Source organism: Salmo salar, chromosome ssa11, assembly GCF_905237065.1.
Source record: "Salmo salar chromosome ssa11, Ssal_v3.1, whole genome shotgun sequence".
In the NCBI taxonomy this organism is placed as follows: Eukaryota; Metazoa; Chordata; class Actinopteri; order Salmoniformes; family Salmonidae; genus Salmo; species Salmo salar.
In genome coordinates, this window is record NC_059452.1 from 16953006 (window position 1) to 16972619 (window position 19614).

Genomic DNA, 19614 nt, shown 5'->3' on the forward strand with positions numbered 1-19614 from the left:
GAGATGGAATACGCAATGAGGGGACAAAGGCCATGAATTACTAATACACACACTGTGCATGATGCTATGAGTCACTGCCTATTGCCCAACTGCTCCTAGTCATTGAAACCTCCAGTAGGGTTGTGATCTCCTCTGTACTCATAAAGTAGGCTTTCACTGAGCTGATTCATTAGCTAGCAGAATGCTAAGCATAGTCGCTTTAGGAGGACAGAGATATGAGACCAATGAGACACGCACATATTCATATAATGGGTGCATGTCATTTATGTTCAATGACTGGTACTGTCAGCAATAGACTGTTACATATTTGTGTGTATGTGACGCCCCTGAATTTGTCTGAACCGTCTCAGTGCTTCTCCTTCCAATAGGGCGCTTCCCCTTTAATTCCCTATTAAATAGCCAGCATCAGCGGCGCAAAAGTGGGGTTGTGATGGTGGTGCGAATGAGGATGTGTTCAACCCTCAGTTCCGAAGCTTCTTTACTCCGTTTGTTTTGTTGTATTTAAAAGTGTGCTTTGTAGCCTTGTCGCAAGTTTAACCAGTACACCCCACTCATTGCTTCCTTTGGACTACACAGATCTGTGGCGGATTGGATTGTCTGACTGACCGATTGACTACAACTATTTTGCATATGGTATTTCATTTGTTTTAGTGTGATGTATACCGTGATTATTAATGTGGTCAGTTGTAGTTGAAGACTACTGAGATTTGATACTCTTTATGGTCGTGTGGTAAAAGAGTTGATATTTTGATTGTATGATTGAGACTGGGTTTACGCTACACTTTTATGAACCGACAAACATTGCGTGACTTAAGGTCAGTTCCCTGAACTCCTTTACCGGGCTGGACTCGTTTAGGCCCGAGGTACGGGACTTTTCTGGAGGAACCAGAGCTCATAGTTTCTTATATTATTATGTGTGTGATCATTTATGTTGGTAATACAACCCACACAAAAGAACACATTTGTTTTGAAGTTATTTCCAATGTTTTAAGGGTTTATGAAAACTGTATTTCCATACTGACTTTTACATGAGTCCTTTGTATTGGTGTAGACTGGACGGACCAGACGGGACACATTCCCTTCCAAACAAAAAGGAGAAATCAATATTTTCTCTGGTAGACACAACCTACCTGGCACCCCTGCAAACAATAACCTCAAGTCAAAACCGTTTCAATGTGTGTGTGTGTGTGTGTGTGCGTGTGTGCGTGCATGCGTATGTGTTATTGCTCATTGTAGAGATGCCTATAGAGAACAGAGAAGGGTAAATGTTTAAATCTAGTTGTGTTTTCCTTGAGAGAGAAGGGCAGAGAGGCAAACAGAGAGAAGGTCAATAAATGTCATAGATACATTTGCTCTGGGAGGGAGAAAAGGCCTCTAGGGTTATTTTACAAGACAACAAGACTTGTATAAAGAAGTCATTCTATCACAGCAAGCCTATCACTCTCTGGCTCCTGTACAGAGCGAGTGTGTTTGTGAGAGAGAAGAGAGAGCGTGGTGGGGGTGGAAAGAAATAGAGAGAGAGAAAAAGGAAGAGAGTGAGCAAGAGAGAGCGGGAGGAAAGGAGTTAGAGGGATTGGGGGAGAGGGCGAGAGAAGGAGTTATAGAGAAAGATTGATTGGGGGAGAGAGATGGAGAGTGAAGAATAGAGAAAAATGAATTTGGGGAGAGAGAGGGAAAGAGGAGAAGGATAGAGAGGGATTGAGAGAGCGAGGGAGAGGATAAGGAGTTAGAGAGATGATTCAGGGTTATGATGACAACTTCAGTGTGTTTGGCCCTTAGACTGCCGTCTCTGCTGCATTATGCACAGGCAGGCAGGCAGGCAGGCAGGCAGACACGCAGGCAGGCAGGCAGGCAGGCAGGCAGGCAGGCAGGCAGGCAGGCAGGCAGGCAGGCAGGCAGGCAGGCAGGCAGACTCCTTTAGGAACACTCTCCTCCTCTCCACTACAGTTCACTCAGAATACTCTCCACCACCGAGGCCCATCACACACACTGGGGGTCCCCAGAGCACAAAGAAACAAAAGGGCATTCTGGGTGAAGTGAGGGATCAAATTTGGGTTATGATAGTCAAAAGCAGCGTCTTGGGATTAAATGGATCCAGGGAGGATATTGATCCTATGTCTTGCTTTTAGAGTGCCTATTGCAGACTGAGCTGCAGTAAACATTGCAGTAATGGTGTAGTTCTGCCATAACGCTGGCAGAGAGCCCAGCATACTCTCAGATGTCTGGGAGAGAACACGGTTCTGCATTACCTCCGTCCGACCGTCTGTCCGTCCCTCCCTCCCTCATGGTCCTCGACAGCTGTAGCGCTCTCTAGCCCTCTCCACACAGTCACACCTAATAGAGTTTGCTCTCACACCAGAGTGCCAACAGTCCAGTTTTCCTGTGTGGATATGCAGCTCGACCACCACCACCGCAGAAACACAACATTCCATTCAAACCAACCAGGACAAACCAGCTCCTTCACTCAGCAGCTCAGCCTGCCAGATCTGAGCAAACCGCCCCATCAAGTTAAACTATCAGACTGCGATGACTGTGGGCCCGTCAGTATGACAGAATGGGGAAATTGATACTTGACACATCAAATGACCTGCAGCTTCTCTTTCAGACTGTTTGGTCTTTTAAAGCATGACTGAATAAAGTCACATTGTCTGTTAGGCAGACAGGCAGGGCAGACAGACAGGCAGATCAGTTGAGCTAACAGAGAGGAGAGGAGACCGTAAATAGCGGGTGTAAATCCTGCCGGTGGCCGTCCTCTCCTCTGCAGTGGCCCTGACAGGGATTAAAGGAGCCATTCATTTTAGAGAAGAAATGAATGACTTAAAATACCATCAGCCTGCACTGGAGTTGCTGCCCGTCCCACCTAGCACTGTCTCTGCCCACCCAGGCATGACGGATGGTCGCCCAGCCTGCCAACCCAACCATCCATCCCTGGCACCTGGCACAGTCTGCCTGCCTCACCAACACAGTGGGGCCTTTTTTTATATATTTTGTTAATTGTTTTATGTAACCTTTATTTAACTGTGGCAGTTGGCTACCCACCACTTCCTCTACTTGCATCCTGGTATTACAGCTCAGCCAGCCCCAGTGTGTGAGTGTGTGTGTGTCCTAACAGGCCAGTGTAAATTCACAGTGTCACCAGCACCTAGTCAGGGAGAGAGGCTGCTTTTACGCCCGATGGACACGGAGTGAAGGGGAGGAGGAGAGAGGATGAATGGGGAAGGTAGAGCATGTAACCAGCCCTCTGTGGTTTGGGGCTGTGGTAGAGAGGCCACATGGTGCTAGGCTGGTGAGGGGGCATGGCTCTGGTAGGAGTGGTAAAGCATGGCTCTGGTAGGAGTGGTAAAGCATGGCTCTGGTAGGAGTGGTAAAGCATGGCTCTGGTAGGAGTGGTAAAGCATGGCTCTGGTAGGAGTGGTAAAGCATGGCCTGCAGTAGTCAGATGTAGCTTACCTCTCCCCAGCAGTTAGTGAAACTAGACACAGTAGCCCAAACTAGGGCTGTTACGGCGACCGTATTACCACCACACTAGAGGTCACGAGTCATGACCACAGTCAAATCCAGGTGGCCATTTCGTCACGGTAACTAGGCTTCTTCAAGCTCTGATGCTGATGGTCATTAGTAGCCTACCAAACTTGCTCACTGCCTGGTACTCAGAACTCTATTGTCCCTCTAACATCAATGCAAATGTAATCAAAGATCAAATCAAAGACTTCACGAGAGCCCATGAGCTCATGTTGCGCAACATTTCTTTCGGCTATGCAATTGCGTGAGTTTTGATGGCCTCTTAAAAAAGGGGCTTTCTATAGGCTAGACCTACTATATTTATTTCTCAAATTTCCTAATATTAAGCACATTGCTTCTATTTACAACAGGAGTATAGCCTACTTGTCTGACATGAAAATTAACCACGGGAAAAGCCTGAAGTTCACTATTTAAGTGTATTGACATGTATTTATTTTACTTTTTCAAATCATAGTTGCACACCTCATGTAGCCTAGCCAATAGGCCTATTTGTTTTTTTTTAAATGTTTTTATAAGATGTGTTTAACAACTAAAGTAGCCAAATAACTTCTTAAAATTAAGCACATTAATCCGCTTTACAACCAGTGTAGATCCTAACTGGCATACGTAGGCTGCGCGTGAGTTTCAAGTTTGGGGAAGATACTTTTCACCATAGAAATGCACCTTAATAATAAAGCATTACGTGCATAATCGCACTTGAGATCACTTTTGAGAATGGTGTTTTCCCGCTAATTGATTACATTTCAGAACATTTGCGCTTATAGTCTACTGCCGTGTGCACATTGCTGCCCATATAATGTGAAGAAATAGCCTAATAGTTTATCAACATTTAAGCTAAACATTCTGATCTGTTGCATCGGCCTCATTGCTTTTAAAAGGTGGTGGTTGCATTAATTTGGGCTCTATCGCTTCCCACAACTGTCCCAGACTATGTTTGAAATAATTAATTTCACACAGAAGGACAAGTTGACCAATAGAATAGGTACATGTTTGTATTATGGGGGATAGTAGAATGACATAGGCAAGTACTTTGCTGTTCGTTAGGCCTAGTTCTTCTAACATCATCAATATGAATTCTATAACAAGGACGTGCGCCGTTGGTCCCCGATGTGTCTGTCTTCACTTGTAGCCTACTTCGGAGCTGAGACGCTGGTGAGAAGGACCCGATCACGTGACAGGCATTGGCGAATAAGAATGGAGATATCTGAGAGAGCCACGAAAGTAAGAGGTGCTTCGGAGCAAGGCCATTAGCAGCCGGAATAAGGCAATTATAATTATTATATTCAGCCCAAGGGCACAATGGCCACTGGCCGCAGAAGGCATGGATTTTTTTTAGGGGGCATTACAGGAAATTCAAGGCATCAAGTGTTGGTCAAATTATGAATGAGAGACTGATGAAGTGTGTGCAGCCTGCACATTAAACAAAGCAGAGCTCATGCCTTATGTTACTTTTTTCAAATCATTAAAGTCTCATCATGCAGCATTAGAATGTATTAAAAATCTAAATATATAGCCCAACGTTTGTATCACAACTGTTTCATTGTTAACTGCTCAACATAGAATAGCCGCACGTGCGCACTCCCTCATAAATCATTTGGAGAAATTATCCTTTCTATGTTGATTCAGCTATGTCCAATTGTATTCTTCATACTATAAAATAATGCCACGGAATTCTAAGCAAAATCTTATCTGCTAAATGAACTTGTGTAGCCCACAGCCATATGGCATAGCCAGATCAGGGCCTAACATAAGGACAACTCAGAGTATACTATTCTGTTCTTCTGAAATAGACTACATTTTCTTCATATCATGTTTCTTTAGACCTGTCTAAAATAAATAGTGGATTTATTGTGATGGTGTAGGCTATATTACATGGCTTTATTAGACTTCTTAAAATAAACATGTTCCAAAGATCTGCATTAGTGGCTTGCAGGCTATGCGTGGAAGCCAGGAGATGCTAAACGTGTTAATGTTAATTAACGATCAATTACCATGAGACCAGCAGTAATTTTCTTGACAATCACCGGCTGACAAAATGTAATGATTCACAGCCCTAGTCCAAACCAACAGATCCACTCTAGGAAACGTTACAGGACTTGCCTTTTGAACACATGCAGGTGTAGATGGAGCTTGTGGAAATCCAAGATGTCGCTGTTGAAGGAGTGATCATCGGCTCAAGTTGCTTATGTATAAAAATGAATCAGGATCTAATCCACAGAACCAGATGGAAACCTACACCCTTCATTACCAAGAGACTACCACTATAATTTCATCTCTCCAACTATGGCATCAGGATTCAACGTAAATGCCATGGTGGATATTAAATGAGTGAACGGCCGTGTATAAAATCATAGAACAGCACATTGAGCCAGCGACAGTAAGTGAGTGGGTGGTGCTGGGGGGTTAACGGCTTGCCTGCCAGCGCGAGACCTCTCATCTCATCAATAAGTCGTCAGTCCTTCTGCCTGGATGCCGCTCTGCCCCCCACCTCCCGCCTCCTACGCTTCCTGTTCCCTGGCCTTACTAAATTACCCCTCAGCACCAAGGCCACAGAACGGTGGACTACACAGACACAGCAGCATTAACCCTTTCTACACTACAAGTCTAGTCTGAAACCAGGAAGAAAGAAAGCATTGTATTTGTGACAGCTGTGTACTTTAAGTACCAGGGCCTCTGTACCGGCAAGACAATTATCCTGACAAGCTCTCAACATTTTGCATGACACCCATCAAAAAAGACAGCAATGTCAAACTCTGGAGGAGAGGATAATGTCAAAATAAACACCATGACATCAGAAAACAAGGATAAGCTCAAATCCCCATTTCCATACAATCAGAACACATCATAGTGCAAAGCTGAGAAAATCCCCCTTTCAAGAGTTTAGCACTGTCTGTACATGTCCAGGATATACCTCAAGTTTCAGCTCGGAGCAAAACCAGCTTACCGGCCAAGAAATGTGCAGACACATGTACTAGCCTGGCTCTCATAACCCTGAGTCAGTTTCCCCCATATGAAAAAGCTATTGGAAACCACTCTGCATAGCACTCTTCCTTTCTCTCCCCTGTAAGTGGCCCAATAAATAAAGCCACAGGTAGGGATGTACTGTGGGGAAACACCCAGCAATGTGCAGGTATCCCATTCTGTTATATAGCCATGCCAGCAATATCTCTGGCTGTAAAACAGTGCACTCCTCCTCCATAGAGCTGAGTGGGTAGTAGTGAGCCACACCATTGTGTGTGTGTGTGTGTGTGTGTGTGTGTGTGTGTGTGTGTGTGTGTGTGTGTGTGTGTGTGTGTGTGTGTGTGTGTGTGTGTGTGTGTGTGTGTGTGTGTGTGTGTGTGTGTGAGTAAATGGATTAATATCCCACAGTAGGAACCACAACACATCTGGTTGGCATGGGACGCTTTAGTGCCAGCATTAGGAAACTTTTCCCAGCAGCACTGAGTGAGTGATTTGAGCATGTTCCAGTTGGAGCTTTATGAGCAGTAGGTGAAAGCAGGTACTGGGGTTCTTCTCCCATGAGTCAGCTAGGATGGTGGAAAAAGCCAAGGTTTCTGCTTTACTCATGGGTTAATGTCCACTAGATAACTGGGAGGGTATGACTGGGAAGTGAGGATGAAATTATCCGGAAAGACACACTGTACAGTGAGGCTGCTTTGGTTGTCACAGTGTGTCGTAAATTCACAACAGAGACTATTTCACACCTGCGGGAACAGTTCAGTCATGGTCCTTAGGCCCAGGGCCTTGTTTTCCCCTCACCTGAGGTGATGTGGCTTGGCACTGTAGCAGCCCAGGGTTCAGGGTGGTGGGTACTGGACACGGCTGCCTGTGTTTGCTCATCACAGCCCAGTCATGCCGGTTGTTTGCACAACGCCTCCCACACACTGTGGGAAAAATCTCATATGGCTGGCGGATTGGGCTGGGAAGGATGGGCCCCTGTGTGTGTGTGTGTGTGTGTGTGTGTGTGTGTGTGTGTGTGTGTGTGTGTGTGTGTGTGTGTGTGTGTGTGTGTGTGTGTGTGTGTGTGTGCCCACACACTCAGGGAGTGTCACGTCTATTACTGAAGTCGTTGAGAAATGGCCTGAAGAGTAGAGCCCTGCAGTATAGACTCAGCTCTCTCTGTCTGTATGGCCCTGACTGCAAGTCTCAACAAATACAACAATATAACAGAGAGGAAAGGAGAGAGGAAAGGAAAGGAAAAGAGAATCCGCAAAAAATATGATTATTCCGTCTTCCGCCAGCCCTATCTGTAATTAGCTGGTGGTGGTGCACGTGAAGAATGGCCCAGCTGATAGCTTAGAACGTGTGTGCGCACATGCGTGGGACTGTGGGGTCTGCTGCACGGCTTGCCCATACACTCACACACGAGCACACACACACAAGCACACGCACACACACACGTGATACACAGTATCTCTGCAGACTTCCGCAGGCCCTGCTGTAAGCCAAGCCAGTAAAAACAGAGAGGATTATGGATCAGACTTTACAGGTTAGTAAGTCATGACAAGCACCTCCAGCAGGTTCATAAATCAGATGGGGAGACTCCATGGAGAGGGCTGAATTACACTTAGGCCACACATCATACATTTCACACCGTGTGTGTGTCGCACAAGTCAAACATAAGGACTATGGCATTACAAATCCAGCAAACAGATATTTCTTATTAGCCCACTTCAGAATTAGTCATCACCATTTTACCCAAAACCCATGAAATCACAAACTAAAGACAATCTACGAAAACAAGGACTGTAATAATGTACGCTCACTCCTACAGTGGTTATAACAAACAACCACTTGAGGCAAACAACAAATGTCTTTGCTCAGTGTTTAGTGCTACGCAATTATCAATCTGATTCCTAAATGCCAAACAATAAACAACTCACGAGGCCATTAAATGAACAAAACTTTTTGTCCCGCCGTCTGTTGAAGACAATAGAGGTTAAAACTACTTATCCTGCAGCAAAAGTACAGGCTTTTAAAATATAGAAGACAAAGTTGAAATGAAAGCAGAGTTAAGTTAGCAATACAATGTAAAGGGCTTAGAGTTATTAAAGTATGTTTCCGCAGACACACTGAGCACAGAAACCAGGGCACAAGCTAGCATCAGAGGTGGCATGGAAACATTCAAACCACTACACGCTCATGGCCGCAATGGTCTTCCTGGTGCGACAGTTTCCTGTCCTCGTGGTTATAAGAAGGAATCGAAAAAGAACATTCAGAACGGTCTAGTGCTGGGCAAACACGCCATAACAAACACACACTAGTATCTCAAAGAGAAGAAGACTAACAGGCATAGTTGGAGAAGGCAGAGTTTGTCAGTGCAGGAAATTATGAATCTGATGGTGAACTTAATGAGGCATACGAAAGCCGTTCTGAATGGATGAGAATGGATGTACACATGAAGACCAGAACTGCAGAAAACAACCAAGTGGTGTCTACCACCCCAGGGAGAAGACGACTGTACAGACTGGCTGCTTTGTGTCTTGGGTTGATGTGTATCTGTAATGGCCGTCGTTCAAATGAGACCAAGGTGCAGCGGAGGATGTGTTCATCTTACAAGATTTTAATAACCGAATGAACACTATACAAAAAGAACCAAAAAACGACCAGCAACAGTTCTGTCAGGAACAAACTAAACAGAAAACATTCACCCACAAACCCCAAAGGAAAAACAGGCTGCTTATGTATGACTCTCAATCAGCAACAACGATCTACACCTGTTCCTGATTGAGAGCCATACACGGCCGAAACAAAGAAAACCACCAACATAGAAAAAGAAACCTAGAACGCCCACCCATGTCACACCCTGGCCTAACCAAAAATAGAGAACAAAAAACCCTCTCTATGGCCAGGGCGTTACAGTATCCTACAAGCTACTCTCACTATCACCCTGCGTCTCCTCTACAGAGACTCGTTAGAGACTAGCTACATCAACATGACCAAAGTAAAAGACCAGTTACAGGTTGAGAGAGATGGTCTTCAGACAGAGCTCCCTGTCCTGGAGTTGAACAAGCCTGGGATGGAGGTGTTTTAAATCCAGTTTGTACTACATCTCTACTGAGAAGAGAAACTGGGTGGAGAGCAGACAGGACTGTGAGCTGACCTGGTGGTCATAAAACAGCAGAGAGGAACAGGTATTTGTCAACGGATTCTGGGAAGTCTGGATTGGTCTGACGGACAGAGATGAAGAGAGGATCTGGAATTGGGTGGATGGCACACCGCTTACCACTGGGTACTGGGCAAGTCGACAGCCTAATAGTCATCTAGGACGGGACGAGGACTGCGCTGAACAATGGCCACGTCCTTCTCCTGTAGAAAAAAGCTGGCATGATGCACCATGCAGCGAAGTGCATTTCTGGTCCTGTGAGAAATCGGCCTAGACGTAACTAAGACTTCAAACCCAACTAAAGTTAAACTCAACTGCTCTCGGACAGGACGTCATTAACAAAGACATCAGTGCTGGTGCTTAGTTACACAAATTAATAATGCTAATTAATTGTGCTTAAACATGCACTGTCGATTTCACTTACCGTATTGTTTATGGTCTCTTTCTCCATTTGTAGTAATGGAGTGTCAAAACTGTCATTTTCAAATTGAATTAATAAACTGTATTTCAAGTTGTATTAATAAACTGTAATACTGTATAAGTTTGTTCCTGTGAGTCTGTGTGGCTGTGAGTCTCGTGCGTGAAGAGACTCCAGGTTTGAGTGGTAAAGACAAATTCAATCTATGGAGAAACCTGAGACTGCAGAAAGGCTAGAGTCGACAAGCAGAGAGAGGGGGGAAGCAATAAACCAATATTATTAGAAACCAGTCTGATTTATCAATGATCCAGTGCCTCTAATTAATTAGATACACATTTTATATGAAACTACGATTCACACACCTCTGAAGGTTTAAACATTACAGTCGCTTTTATGTAGCGGTAAGCCCAATGCTCTTCAACAGTCTATATAAATGTGGTCGGTGTGAATTAAAAACGTGCTCTGTTGGAAAACCATAAAAGGGAGATCTAGGAGAGTTGTTGATTTGAGTTACAGCCAGTCGATGCACATCAGTGAGGTCCAGTACCAGTGGACTGAGACGACAGAGAGAAAGTCAGGCTCTGCTGTTAACAATGCAGAGGGTAACACTGCCGGGGAAAAACCTATTTCAGCCTGGACCAGGAGGGAGGGAGGGAGGGAGGGAGGGAGGGAGGGGAGAATTTCTGACCAGGCTTCACTCCAGTAAATCCCTCCACTGCCATACTGCAGAGGTCTGGGCAGTGGCTCGTCTCCCTCTCCTTCTTCCTCTCCCACCACAGAATTGTAGGACACGAGCCTGCCAAATATGCTCAACACTGCAAGTGCCAGAGCTTTGGCAGGACATTGGTCAATCAGGGGGAACATAGTAATTACACTGTCCATAGACAGAATACAAGGAATGGGGCCAATACAGCCATTTCAACCATTCAGGGTAACCCTGTGTGTGTGTGTGTGTGTGTGTGTGTGTGTGTGTGTGTGTGTGTGTGTGTGTGTGTGTGTGTGTGTGTGTGTGTGTGTGTGTGTGTGTGTGTGTGTGTGTGTGTGTGTGTGTGTGTGTGTGTGTAAATCAAAGTGTACTATTTGACACTTGCTTGATGAATCCGTCTTTCAGTGCTCTGCTAGTTTACTGTGGTTATCAACAGGACGGCAGAAGTGGGCTGAATAAATCCAGAAAACATAAATCCAGAAAACAGCACCATTTGAAATGCTCCCTGACAGCTCAGTCAAAACAAGAGCAAAACTAGAACTGGCAATCAATAGAATAAACTACAAGGAATACGCCACAGTCCCTGAACACAGCAGAAATAGACATGGCCGTCAGTAAAACTGTATGATCCTTACAGACAGGGAGCTTTATTAATCGTGGCGGATATCTTCTGCTGAGTGAGAAAATGTAAATGTATGTCAAAAGGATCTCCAATCTGATGCAGATCTGATGACGTACACAGACATGAGTTACACACCGAGGACATTCATACAGATATTTACTGATGTAAAGTTTATTTGTGTTGTGTTATTATGTCTTACAATGTGATTGCTTGATTACTCTGATTGCTCGCAATCCACATTCCTATCAACATTGTTGATTGGCAATAAAAGGTTTCCAATTCAAATGCAACAAAAAAAAGGGCTTTACAGCAGAAGCCTGGCAGGGTTATGACCCTGTTTCATTACGGCCCTCTAAGCTTCATCCACATGGGTAGGAAAGACCATAAGCCAGAAGTCTCTGGTCACATTAAACCTTACTATTCAGCAGTGAGAAAAAGTCAGGGTTGAAGGTCAAACCAGTGAAACTGATGAAGACGAAAGGGTGTCAGGAGGGCCATTAAGTCCTAGCTTGTCGTCAAGGTATGGAGCAGAAGAGAGGAGGGATGGCCACAGTAAAGTGGTTCTGCCATTAGACTGGGGAGAGAGGGCGGGTGAGGGGACAGGGAGGAAGACGGAGCCCAACATGAGAGAGGTCAGGACCTTCTAATCTCTTATAAAAACGCCTCGTCTTCTGAGCCTTGACATCCCTAATGGAACAGACCGCTTGGTGACTGGTCCAAAGCTCCGGAATGTTCAGTGAGGGAATATGCTAACCGCAAGATTCTCCTTTAAATATCTTGGAATTCTGTGCTTGTTTTCTTCATTCTTTGTTGACGTTGTTCTGTCTTCGCACACTGCATAATCATGTTCATTTTGACAAAGTTGTGGTGAGTAGGGTTTTTGCTGAATCCTAGCGTTAGCAGAGCTATTGTGGTCTCAAATCCATGTCTTCCTTCAGAGCAGCACGGTTGTCACCGAACATGACTAGTTCAACAACAAAAAATACATCTAAAGGCCTGTCTTTCCTGAAGATGTATTTACTGTGGAGGTTGTTTTCACATTACCTATCTGCTAGTAGAATGTATTCTCTGTCTATTTAAGAGCAAAACAACTGCTTTCAATTCTATTTCTGATACCCAGCTCTCCACAGAATCATTTTGTGGTCTACCGCATCCGTCATGTAGCATGCCACGTGGCCATCTGACCAAGTTAATTAGTGGCAAGCCAACAAACACAAGGTCAAGTGACATATGGTCAAGTGACATGCTAATTAATTGTCAACAAAGAAGCAGCTTCCATATGCAGACATGATGAAGACTAAGATGCATTACTAGACATGTAACATGTAATTCCACAGAGAGGCTGAGGTTGAATGGAAGGCTAATCCAAGACACCAGACAGTTGACCAACAAATACGGTCTGGTAGTAGTCATATTAAACACCACACTAAACCCAACCAGAGATGTGAGTTAGTAAGAGGTAGCGGGTAGCATTGCTTTGCACTGCTTAGATTTTCTTAACTTTGCTCTGCTCTGCCTTGCATGTTACCTCAGAGTGTGACGCCTCTGCCCTCGGGCTCAGCTGGCTCTGGCTGACAGCACCCGGTCAGGGCCCCCACCCAGGGTTACGGGAACATTTAGGGTAGGACTGGGCTCTCTGGCGGCCAGGCAGTCGCTCCAATTACAAAGCCACAAGTCCTCAACGGCTGACTAGGGGGATACACGAGTCCCATCTCCCAAACGTCTGGAAAGACGAATGAAGGTGGCAACTGATAACTGATGAAATTGTATGCACTCACTACTCACTCTGGACAAGAGCGTCTGCTAAATGACTAAAATGTCAAATGTAATGTGCCGAGATTTGAAGAGCCCAGGGGAGAACAGAGTACTGATCTACCTGCCATCATCTTCTGGGCCTCATAGGGCTCCATGTAGCCATCGTTCTCTGTGCTGGTCTGGGTCACCTTCTCAGTGGTGGCCTGGGTCCCCCCGTCCTGCTCCGCATCAAACGGGTCTGCATAATCATCCAGGATAATGAGCTGGAGAGAGAGAGGGAGGGAGGGAGGGAGGGAGGGAGGGAGGGAGGGAGGGAGGGAGGGAATGAGAGTAGGTGAGAAAAGATTAGAATACATTTAACTGCTCTGTTTAAAACCACAACACATTCCGGAGCCCAGGGAGTTACATTTTCTCCTCGTCTCCTGCCTCTGCAATGTAACTGGAACCTTAGGAGAGGAGTGGAGGTGACCGTATTAGTGGTAGTACCCGTCTGGGCTCTGCAGGAACATGTGATCTCCACACGTCACAACACCCAGACAGAAGATTAAGAGAGAGAGAGACATAAATAACAGTCTCTTCCTCCGTGTGTCTCAGTTCCACCATCTCCTCTTTAGACTTAGTGCTCCCTTCTATGTCTAATTATACCGTGGCACTCTGACAGTGCCGGCTTTTCAAAGAGCGGGGAGAAAAAGAGGACAGCCCGCAACTGGTAAACTGTCTTAAAGAGAAACAATTCTGCAGATGTACAGGGATTTGGCTGCGAGCCATGGCTAATTGCAGTCTTGCTCTCTTTACTAAGAATGTCTTGCAGAAGCTGGCAATTAAGTGGACATCCTGTCCTGAGCCCCAGAAATACAGCCAACTCTTAGGGTATCAAAATGACTGTCCACACACAGTTTCAGCATCTCTGGCCAGAGCAATTTCCTGAGGCCCAAGAAAACTTCTCCCCTTTACATACAGAATTCTCTTCCAGATAACAAAGTAAATATTTCAAGTTCTCTCCCATCTGCCATGTTGGACAGGGAGTCCAAAGAGAGAGGCTGACCAAAGGGGGTTTGGACCAGAGGGGTGTTGGACTGGATACTACCAGTACCAGGAGGTGAACATGCATGGGCTATCTTCAATTGGGACTCTTCAGAATCAATAGTGGTGCCAATCTGTTCACCCAGCGGGCAGACAGACGGACTGGAGGAGTGGGGGGTGCTGGGTCCAAAAACTGAGAAACAACTCAATTGAGACCTACCCTGACTAAGTCAACACACACACACACACACACACACACACACACACACACACACACACACACACACACACACACACACACACACACACACACACACACACACACACACACACACACACACACACACACACAAAATGTGCAGACAAGCATACTGTACATTGACAAGCACACACAGGACACATATGCACAGACAATCACACACACGCAGTCAAGCACACACACGCACACACAGGAAAGGAGTCGATTGGCACTACACCCCATGAGTCATACATTAGCAGGAAGGGGTTGATTTTCACTCTAAATAAGCTCTTCAGTCATCTAGTGGACAGAGCTGGGCAATCCTAGGGTAAACTAGGCTAACGCATGCCATGACTGTACCGCCAACCAACCAACTGTCCTTAAACATAACCACAGCCCTTCCTCCACACCCTTCTCAGGAATACAGCCCACAGGGGAAGACACCTGCCAAGCCTCGCAGGTGGGGACTTTAAGGGGAATTGAGGAATCCAGTACAATACAATCCATTTCTAAAGCATTTCCCCAACTCCAGGGGTTGACAACACCTGGGAAAGCACCGTTCTTCCCCTTCTGATCCAGTTTTGATTTTACTGAACAAGATAAGATACGATAAACAAAACTGAAACCTTTCAAAGTGCAAAGCATTAAAGAGTGAAAGTTCACCTTGGATGATGCAATGCTGCGTAGGGTAAGAGGAGCGGATGATTTATAGGAGGTAGGCGGCATATGCTCTAACAGATCACCTACACAAATCGGTAGATTAGTCCCCAGGCAGGTTTAAAAAAATACCCTTAAAATGTGCTTCATACTAGCTACAGTGTGTTATACACCGATGGCCCGCCTCCTGCTTTTCCATCTGTTTTCAGGACATAACATAACTAGGACTAGTTTGCCACAGCGTAATTATGGGTTCCTCCTCTGTTTTTCTTCTGTGATATTAAAAGAGGAAATGCATCCAATGCAAACACTCATTTGGCTTGTTTTTCTACCACAAATATAATGCATCTCACGCACAACTTTAAATCAATTCAGCCAGTCAGGTTACAGATGTTCCTGTCCCTGACACTGAAGTATTCAACGGTTACAAATGGCATGTTTCCGTCACATGGAGTATCTTTATCCACTTCACACTATATACCACCTTCGGTCTGTGTCCGTATGGATACAGTAGCACAGCCCAAACCAGATACTAAGTAATCCTGACCAAAACAGGGGAGAGTGTACTTACAGCCAGCCCAGAGGACTGGCAACCCAGTCTGACTGAACACATTCCATGTGGGAGAGAGCAAGAGAGAGAGCCTCAGTGCGTTAAGCTGCCTCTGTAGGGCAGGCAGCAGTGTAGGCAGCAGTGTATGCCAGGAGCCGTCTGTTTGTCCACGTGGTAAACCCAGCAGAGAAAGCCTGGTTTAGTAATTAAGGGAAACTGTGCCTTATGACTGGCATGCCTTCAACCCCATACTTACTATATCTTGGTGTATATGAAAGTAGATATTCAACGACTCAAGTCAGTGCCCTCCTCGGAGAGGGCACGATAACTGTCAGTAGGACAGTTCTACTCTACATCCTCATTCTACACCTTTCCCTTGTTAGTGTACTGCCACAAAGCTGTAGCTAGCTTAACGACGGATGGCCGCCGTGCCCACAAACATTATATTGGATTGTGTGGTCCTGTCATCAAACAGCAGGGACCAAAAAAGATTTATGTATTAAACAAAGTGGAAAAGAACATTGCAATCAAGCCAGACATACTGTATATTTAGCCCTGTGACTGGTCTTGTTCGCTCAATCATTTGCCACAGTCAGCCGATGAAAGCTCTTTTTAGCACGTGGTAATGTTGCTGCTGCTGAGGGAGAGAGGAGAGCCATTGTGCTTGTCCTCTGGAGCCTGAAGCGGAGGATGATACTGAGGCTGGTTCTGGATGGCAGTGTCCTGCCTCCCGCCACCTCTCCTTATCACTTAGTACTAGCTACCCCACCAGATTTTCATATTTTAGAAGAAAAAAAAAATTCTCCAGAGATTTTAATTTGTGTGTCGACAACGATTTCTCTGCCTAAGATGCCAAGAAACAGCCTTAAAAAAAAACGTAGAAAACAAGCAATGGAATGGGCAAACTACATTCCATTTGACATTTCTCCACATCAATCTTACAGTTCCATATCCATTATTCAGTAAAAATGTATTTAGGGGAAATAAGCAAACAACTCAGTGCAAATGAAAGTAAAAGTTGGCAGTTACCACACTACGTGGGTGTTGACTCCCCTGCCTTGGGCCACATCTAAAAAGTATTTGGGAGGAGGGGTTCAATTAGTCTGAGTGTTTTTGGGAGTTACCCCTTCTCTGTAACGGTCCCGCCACACTGCACTAATGCTTCCCAGCTGGAGGAAAAGGGAACATGGAGAGAGGGGACCATCAGAGACGAGGCTCTGCCTGCCTGCCTGCCTGCCTGCTTCCCTACCTGCCTTCCCGGGGCCTCCCTGCCTACCAGTTTCCCTGCCTGCCTTTCTGCCAGCCCGCCCGCTTCCAACCCTCCCTGGCGGCCTGCTTGCCTGCGGACCCACCATCTGTCTGCTGGCATGTCAGGCTATGTCAGGACCACAGCCAAGCCACCACATGAAAGTCAAATTCACCCACAGTGAGTGCAATACTGCAGTGCTTCTATATAGAGTGCTATACTGTATGTGAGCTTTTCTAAGCAGAGATGTAAGCTGTGAGTAGCCTAACAAAGCAACCCTGTAGACTTATGACATCTCGCCCCCCCCTGGAAGCAGTCAGGACATATCACTACACTGCAGCAGCACAGACAGAACATACTTAATGACTCCCAGCCTGGTGTCGTGCTGAGCTACCAGGTTCACCAGGTCTTACACCTGCAGCTGCTTAGATAGCCAGTCAGCCATAGTAGGAGAAATAGCCCCACACTGCTTAAAATACATTGCAGCTCTCAAGGAATGAAATCTCTTTCGAATCAGTGTGAGCCTAGTGAGAGCATTATCTTAGGAGAGAGAGTGTAACAGGCACCTGCCACTTGGCATTCCACACAGTTAGCAGAGAGAGAGCTTCTGAGATTACAATTCAATTGGGCTGCAGTCCTCCATTATTTATTTATGTATTTATTTATTTATTTAACCAGGTAGGCCAGTTGAGAGCAAGTTCTCATTTACAACTGCGACCTGGCCAAGATAAAGCAAAGCAGTGCGACAAAAACAACACAGAGTTACACATGGGAAAAACAAAAGTACAGTCAATAACACAATAGAACAATCTGTATACAGTGTGTGCAAATGAAGTAAGGAGGTAAGGCAATACATTTTCCAATAGTGGCAAAGTAATTACAATTTAGCAATTTACACTGGAGTGAGATATGCGCAGATGAGGATGTGCATGTAGAAATACTGGTGTGCAAATGAGCAGAAAAACAAAAACAAATATGGGGATGAGGTAGGTAGTTGGTTGGATGGGCTATTTACAGATGGGCTGTGTACAGCTGCAGCGACTAGTAAGCTGCTCTGACAGCTGACGCTTCAAGTTAGTGAGGGAGATATAAGTCTCCACCTTCAGTGATTTTTGAAATTCGTTCCAGTCATTGGCAGCAGAGAACTGGAAGGACAGGCGGCAAAAGCAGGTGTTGACTTTGGGGATGACCAGTGAAATATACCTGCTGGAGCACGTGCTACAGGTGGGTGATGCTATGGTGACCATTGAGCTGAGATAAGGTGGAGCTTTACCTAGCAAAGACTTATAGATGCCATTAAGCCAGTGGGTTTGGTGACTAATATGTAGCGAGGACCATCCAACGAGAGCATACAGGTCGCAGTGGTGGGTAGTATATGGGGCTTTGGTGACAAAATGGATGGCACTGTGATAGACTGCATCCAATTTGCTGAGTAGAGTGTTGGAGGCTATTTTGTAAATGACATCGCCGAAGTCAAGGATCGGTAGGATAGTCAGTTTTTACGAGGGTATGTTTGGCAGCATGAGTGAAGGAGGCTTTGTTGTGAAATAGGAAGACGATTCTAGATTTAACTTTGGATTGGAGATGCTTAATGTGAGTCTGGAAGGAGAGTTTACAGTCTAGCCAGACACCCAGGTATTTGAAGTTGTACACATATTCTAAGTCAGAACCATGCAGAGTAGTGATGCTAGTCAGGCGGGCGGGTGCAGACAGCAATCGGTTGAAGAGCATGCATTTTGTTTTACTAGCATTTAAGAGCAGTTGGAGGACACAGAAGGAGTGTTGTATGGCGTTGAAGCTCATTTGGAGGTTTGTTAACACAGTCTCCAAAGAAGGGCCAGATGTATACAGAACGGTGTTGTCTGCGTCGAGATGGATCAAAGAATCTCCCGCAGCAAGAGCAACATCATTGATATATACAGAGAAAAGAGTCGGCCCGAGAATTGAACCCTGTGGCACCCCCATAGAGACTGCCAGAGGTCCGGACAGCAGGCCCTCCGATTTGACACACTGAACTCTATCTGAGAAGTAGTTAGTGAACCAGGCGAGGCAGTCATTAGAGAAACCAAGGCTGTTGAGTCTGCCGATAAGAATACGGTGATTGACAGAGTCGAAAGTCTTGGCCAGGTCGATGAAGACGGCTGCACAGTACGGTCTTTTATCGATGGCGGTTATGATATCATTTAGGACCTTGAGCGTGGCTGAGGTGCACCCATGACCAGCTCGGAAACCAGATTTTATAGCGGAGAAGGTACGGTCGAATTCGAAACAGTCGGTGATCTGTTTGTTCACTTGGCTTTCGAAGACTTTAGAAAGGCAGGGCAGGATGGATATAGGTCTGTAACAGTTTGGGTCTAGAGTGTCTCCCCCTTTGAAGAGGGGGATGACCGCAGCCACTTTCCAATCTTTAGGAATCTCAGACGATACCAAAGAGAGGTTGAACAGACTAGTAATAGGGGTTGCAACAATTTCGGCCGATAATTTTAGGAAGAGAGGGTACAGATTGTCTAGCCCGGCTGATTTGTAGTGATCCAGACTTTGCAGCCCTTTCAAAACATCTGGATTTGGGTGAAGGAGAAGCGGGCGAGCTTGGGCCAGTTGCTGTGGGGGGTAGAGAGTTGTTGGCCGGGGTTGGGGTAGCCAGGTGCAAAGCATGGCCAGCTGTTGAGAAATACTTATTGAAATTCTCGATTATCGTGGATTTATTAGTGGTGACAGCGTTTCCTAGTCTCAGTGCAGTAGGCAGCTGGGAGGAGGTAATCTTATTCTCC

At 45.6% G+C, this 19614-nt stretch overlaps 1 protein-coding gene across 8 annotated transcripts in view; it reads right to left on the bottom strand.

The window, feature by feature from the left end:
- LOC106562138 (SH2 domain-containing adapter protein F) overlaps positions 1-19614 on the bottom strand; it is a 114718-nt gene that overhangs the window by 79783 nt on the left and 15321 nt on the right. For all 8 annotated transcript variants that reach the window (XM_014126783.2, XM_014126778.2, XM_014126781.2 and 5 more), the window contains exon 2: positions 13251-13392. In XM_014126783.2, coding sequence (XP_013982258.1) covers positions 13251-13392 — 142 coding nt within the window. The remainder of the gene's footprint in view (positions 1-13250; positions 13393-19614) is intronic.